The following is a 5,817-nucleotide window of genomic DNA, read 5'->3' as shown; positions in this document are numbered from 1 at the left end:
AGGAGGGGGTCTTGGATGAGGGTGGGAAGAGAGGAGGGGGGTCTTGGATGGGGGTGTTAGAGCAGCAGGGGAAACAGGTGTACAGGCTACCCTCTTGCTTCAGCCTAAATATTTGCTGTCGCAGAAAAGAGGGTCCCTGGTTCCCACTCCAGCCTGTTGCTCCCCATCCAAGACCCCTTACCTCTCTTCCCACCCCCATCCAAGACCCCCTACCTCTCTTCCCACCCCCATCCAAGACCCCCTACTTTTCTCCCTCCCACCTTCGGGGGGCCAGCGCCCCCCTTCCTACCCCCCCTCCCCACTTACCTGGTAGCTGGCCGCTCCTCTCCGACACCGCCCGCTCCAGACTCCGCTCCACCACCTGGTCCGGCCTCAGCATCACCGCCACCGCCACCTGCGAACGAAGGACACAGAGTTTAGTGCACACGCGGGACTTGAACCCACGCTTTCCCGGGATGTAACCGCAGCACTTACCCACCGCGCCACAGGAGCTCCGGTTCAGCCTGCTCGTCCGTCATAGTTAAGGCTACAATTTGAAAGCGCAATCGCAAAAAGAGTCAAGGTGAGGTTAAAACCCGCAATTTCCCGAGCGGCAGCACCAGCGCTTACTCACTGAGCCGCCACGGCGCTTGGTGTAGCTGCTACCCCAATATAGTTAAGGCTACCGTTTGAAAGGCCAATTGCAAAAAAGGGTCAGGGCGAGGCTAGAACCCGCAGTTTCCCGAGTGGCAACACCAGCGCTTACATACAGAGCCACCAGAGCTCTTAGGGCAGCTGCTCGTCCATCATAGTTAAGGCTACGATTTGAAAGTCCAACTGGAAAAAAAAAAAAAAAACCCATAAGAAACTCTGTCTAAATGGGACTCAAACCCACATGTTGCTGGGGGGGGACACTCCAGCATTGACCCACTGAACCACTCCAAATGTCTGATTTCAAGATCTCGTTCATCATACCTTTAATCGTTGCCACTCGGGAAATTGCAGGCACTAACCTCTCTGTGTTCTTCATTTGCAGGTGCTGGTGATGCTCTGACTGCACCTGCTCATCCATCATGGCTGTATAAATACATCAGGTATAATGGCTGTGGGCAGTTCCTATTGTTTATTCACTAATTTTCCTTGTTTCCCCATCTGTTGTAAGATAAGTACAGGTGTCCTGCTCCTCCACCATAAACCTCAGAGATCTTCACCTCTTTCCAGAAAAGCATGCACGACTGTTTTTTTAATTTAGTACGGACAGCACCAAACTGAAGGCAAAATATATTTATTCACTTATTTACAACACTAAGGCAGTGGTGTGGTTTGTCAATAAACTGTCATACTGCTCTGTAGCACCTGACCGATTCGCTTCGAATATTAACAGTTCACCGGGAGCAGCGCTTGTCTGAAAACAGTCTTTCAGTGTCACACAGTCCCGGTGCTCTCTGAGGGGACTGGGATCAGGAGGGAGTTTTCTGGGTCTGTTTCTTCTTGCCAAGCTCTGTCTGGATCTGCTGGGGAAACTGCTCCAGGTGCTCCCTCACGCACTGAAGGCAGAAGCGCTTGGTGTAAAACAGGCTGCACTCCTGCGAACCAACAACTCTGACTCATCAACAGGCAGAGACATCGTTTCATTACATCCTGCAAAGAACCATTCTTAGCATTTGTTGCCACTGGTATGAAAAGCAGCTCTGAGAAGCCGCGCACAAGACTAGCCGTGGTTTAGAAAGTGAGTGGACAGGAGCTGCTCTTAGTAACTGGTGAACGTACCGCGCCCACGCAAACGGTCTTGTGGCACAAGCTGCAGTGTGACCCCAACACGAGAAACTTCTCTTTCTCGGGACAGAAAGGATCCTTCATCACAAAGCACTCCTCCAGAAGGCTGCGAAAGCAAGGGAAACGCACAAGCATAAGAACATAAGAACATAAGAACATACGAACATATGATGACGAGAACAGGCCACTCGGCCCTACTAAGCTCGCCATTTCTTAATTAAAAGAGTATCCAAAACTGCATCAAGTCTAGACTTGAACACAGCAAGGGTCTCTGCCTCAACTACATGACCTGGCAACCTATTCCATGTACTGATAACTCTTTGTGTAAAATAATATTTCCTTACATCAGTGCCGAACTTACTCTTAACTAGTTTCCATTTATGTCCTCTTGTTTTACAGACTGAACTCACCCTAAAGAATCTATTATAGTTAAGCTTATTGATTCCTTTTATAAATTTAAATACCTCAATTAAATCACCCCTGAGCCTCCTCTCGCTTAATCTAAACAGGTTAAGTAACTTGAGTCTTTCCTCATAGCATTTATATTTCACGCCAGGAACTAATTTAGTTGCCCTTCTTTGAACCTTTTCTAAAGCTTCGGTATCTTTTTTATAGTGCGGTGCCCAGAACTGCACACAGTAGTACAGGTGCGGTCTGACTAAGGCATTGTATAATTTCAATATAACCTCTTTAGATTTATACTCAATACTTTTGGCTATATATCCCAGCATCCTGTTGGCCTTTTTTTACTGCTACAGCACACTGCCTAGATCCTGTTAGGCTTGGGTCAACCATTACTCCCAAGTCCTTTTCAAATTGAGCACATTCTAGTTTTTTTCCCACCCATGAAGTAGTCTTGTCTAAGGTTCTTATTTCCTACATGCAAGATTTTACATTTATCTAAATTGAAAGTCATCTGCCAGGTATCTGCCCACTTTTGGATGCTGTTTAGGTCTTCCTGTATTACCTTAGTTGATTCTATACTGTTGGCTAGGCCCCCTAGTTTTGTGTCATCTGCAAACTTTACTATTTTACTTCTAACCTCTGCATCAAGATCATTTATGTATATAAGAAATAGCAAAGGCCCCAACACCGATCCCTGCGGGGCTCCACTTCGTACAGGACCCTGCTCTGATACAATTCCTCCCACAGTTACAGTCTGCTTTCTATTAGACAGCCAACTTCGAACCCACTCGGCGATAGCTCCTGTAATTCCCGCAGATGTCATTTTCAATATGAGTCTCTCGTGCGGAACTTTGTCAAATGCCTTTTGAAAGTCCAAATAGATAATATCATAAGCCTGGTTTGAGTCCAGACATGCTGTAGCTTCCTCAAAGAAGTCCAGGAGGTTTGTTAAGCACGACCTCCCTCTGCGAAAACCCCGTTGGCTATCATTTAGAACACCATTTCGTTCCAGGAATAATTCCAAATTATCCCTAATGATGGATTCCAGTATTTTGCATGCGATACAAGTTAAGCTGACAGGCCTATAATTTCCTGGTTCAGTCCGGTCTCCTTTCTTGTAGATAGGTACTACACTGCCATGTTTCCAGTCATCTGGTATTTCTCCAGTTTTAAGGGATTGCTTAAAAATAACTGTCAGAGGCTTGTAAACCACCTCTGCTAGTTCTCTGAGAACTCTTGGATATATTCCATCAGGGCCTGCTGCCTTATTTGTTTTAAGTTTTTGAAGTTTATCTAGTACTTCTGCATCATTTAAATCAATTTCCTCTATAAGTCTCTGAGAACTGACTGCACCTGAAGGCATATGCAAAAACACTTCACTAGTGAAGCTCTCCACAAAGTAACTGTTTAGTGTATCAGCAATAGCTTTGTTATCGTAAACCATAACCCCATCCTTATTTTTTATACCTCTTATTTCATCCTTAACTATCCTTTTTTGACCATAATATTGAACAAAAACATTTAGAGTTGCTCTTTGCATCTAGTGCAATTTGTCTTTCATAACACCTTTTGGCTTCCCTTATTTTTTTCTTAACTTGAGCTCGCATATTACTGCATTCAATCTTATTACTATCTGAGCTCTCCAACTTGTATTTTCTAAATAATTCCCTTTTTTGTTTCAAACTGTTCCGCAGTGACTTATTCATCCACTGTGGATGCTTCTTTTTCAGTTTTCCTTTTCTCACTTGCGGAATGAATTTACGCTGTACATCCAGAATAATCGTTTTAAATATGCACCACATTTCTTTGGGCACCTCTTCTAGGTGGTAAAACTGTCAGTTTATATTCCTTGTATAATCACGCATCTTAATAAAGTCAGCTTGCCTAAAGTTGAATACTCTAGCATCGGAGAATGCAGACTTAACTTGCCAAAAAACTTCAAATGTAATTGAACTATGGTCACTTGTACTGAGTGGTTCCCCTACCTCAATACTGCCGATTCTATCAGGATTATTACACAGAACCAGATCTAGGATTGTGTTCTCTCTCGTGGGTTGAGTAACAGACTGTATCAACAAAAAAACAGTCATTTACAACATCCAAAAACTCTTCCTCACATTTACCTTGACCTGACACAGCTTCCCAATTAATTGAAGGGTAATTGAAGTCCCCCATTACTATTGTGTCACCCTCCTGACATGCTAGTTTAATGTTATCAAAGAGAGTACTACTGACATTGCTATCTGAGGCTGGTGGCCTATAGCATACTCCAACATTCAGGCCTTTTTCATTTTCCCCCAATATCTTAATCCGTATGTCTTCACTAACTCCAAGGGGCTCCATTCCTGGTATTTCCTGAGTATTAAGATTATCCTTTACATAGAGAGCTACGCCTCCTCCTCTTCTATTGATTCTATCTTTTCTTAGCAGCTTGTATCCCTCTACGTTGTACTCATCCCCATCCCCTGGACCAAGCCAGAGATCGACTAGGAAACTCCAGAAGGATGGAATCGTGCGTAACGCCGCAGTTTGGCAACACTGCGCGCAACTGCAAGCAGCGGCTCTCCGCACACGTTGTTTACACTATACCAGCATCATCTCGAACGAGCCTTTAAAACTTAGTTTTTCATGTAGGAATAAAGAAACCCCACACGCGTGTATCTGTCATTTCGCCGCTGTAGCACTGAATATGCAGTTTGTCTGCTTTGTTACTCACACGATCGCCCTGCTGTTGGGTGCTTTCTGCCCGTAGCGTGAGAAAGGTGCTGATAATCCACAGAGCCGCTGACCGCATCCATCGCTTCTGCTTTCACAGCCAGACGGCTACACAGCTGCCCGGCTGCCTGCCAGGTTTTCACTGATGCTTACATCGCCGCCTCGCACTGGAGTGTGAAGCGCATTTACAGGAATATACGACAGTTTCTTTAATCGCTGCGTACAAAAACGGCATTACACACCAGAAACGCTCCCCGACGGTCTCCTTACTTCTTCGGGATCAGAATAACCTAATCTAATATGAAACAATCAGCGAACTGACCAAATGCCGTCCATAAGCTTTTCATCCAAATAGTTTCGTACTGCACATTTGGCTTCCGGTAGACGTTGCTAAGGCACAGCAGAAGAGACAATATTCATGGTTATACTCAAACGCGAACTGAGGTAATGCCACCTTCAGTAGATGAGCAGTCTGCAGTTTTCAGCAGAAGCATATTGATGCATATACAGTAAAGTATTATCTTTACACTGTCATTTATAATGACAGACCGAATTATCAGTGGTACCTTCAACACCTCTTATAAGAAGGGGGACACTACAGTATAAAATCTTTTGTGCTGACCCAGGGACGATATGGACAGAAGAACTTGCAGTTCAGGGAATAGTTTGAGGAAAGAAAAAGAATCATCTGACAGTCAGTCCCTAACAGGACTAGCTTTCAAATTTTCAGACACCTGACAAACATGCACACATGAATGTATTCTTTTAACCCTTTCAACAGCACTGAGGAACACCTGTGTGAAGGTGTGAAGGGGTAAGAGAGGCAGTTTGGCATTTAGCCTTCACAGGAGGGTGAGATACACACACATTCCTGCATACTGTGAGTGGGCGATACAAACCAGTCGGCTTCACAGCAAGCAGATAAGAGGAGCCTGTTTGTAA

The 5,817-nt window shown here is 44.7% G+C and overlaps 1 protein-coding gene across 1 annotated transcript; it reads right to left on the bottom strand.

Moving 5' to 3' along the window:
- Window positions 1-491: 491 nt before the first annotated feature.
- Window positions 492-5,295, bottom strand: LOC118771624 (cysteine-rich DPF motif domain-containing protein 1-like). The gene is made up of 4 exons (XM_036519611.1): window positions 5,275-5,295; window positions 4,877-4,983; window positions 1,750-1,861; window positions 492-1,565 (listed from the first exon to the last, which is right to left on the bottom strand). Exons 1-4 carry the CDS (start codon window positions 5,293-5,295, stop codon window positions 1,440-1,442), a joined length of 366 nt encoding a protein of 121 aa, XP_036375504.1. The 3' UTR covers window positions 492-1,439.
- Window positions 5,296-5,817: the final 522 nt, after the last annotated feature.

The sequence above is a fragment of the Megalops cyprinoides genome, chromosome 25, assembly GCF_013368585.1.
Source record: "Megalops cyprinoides isolate fMegCyp1 chromosome 25, fMegCyp1.pri, whole genome shotgun sequence".
NCBI lineage: Eukaryota > Metazoa > Chordata > Actinopteri > Elopiformes > Megalopidae > Megalops > Megalops cyprinoides.
Note: the sequence above shows the minus strand (reverse complement) of the source record. Positions and strands in the feature narration are given on the sequence as shown.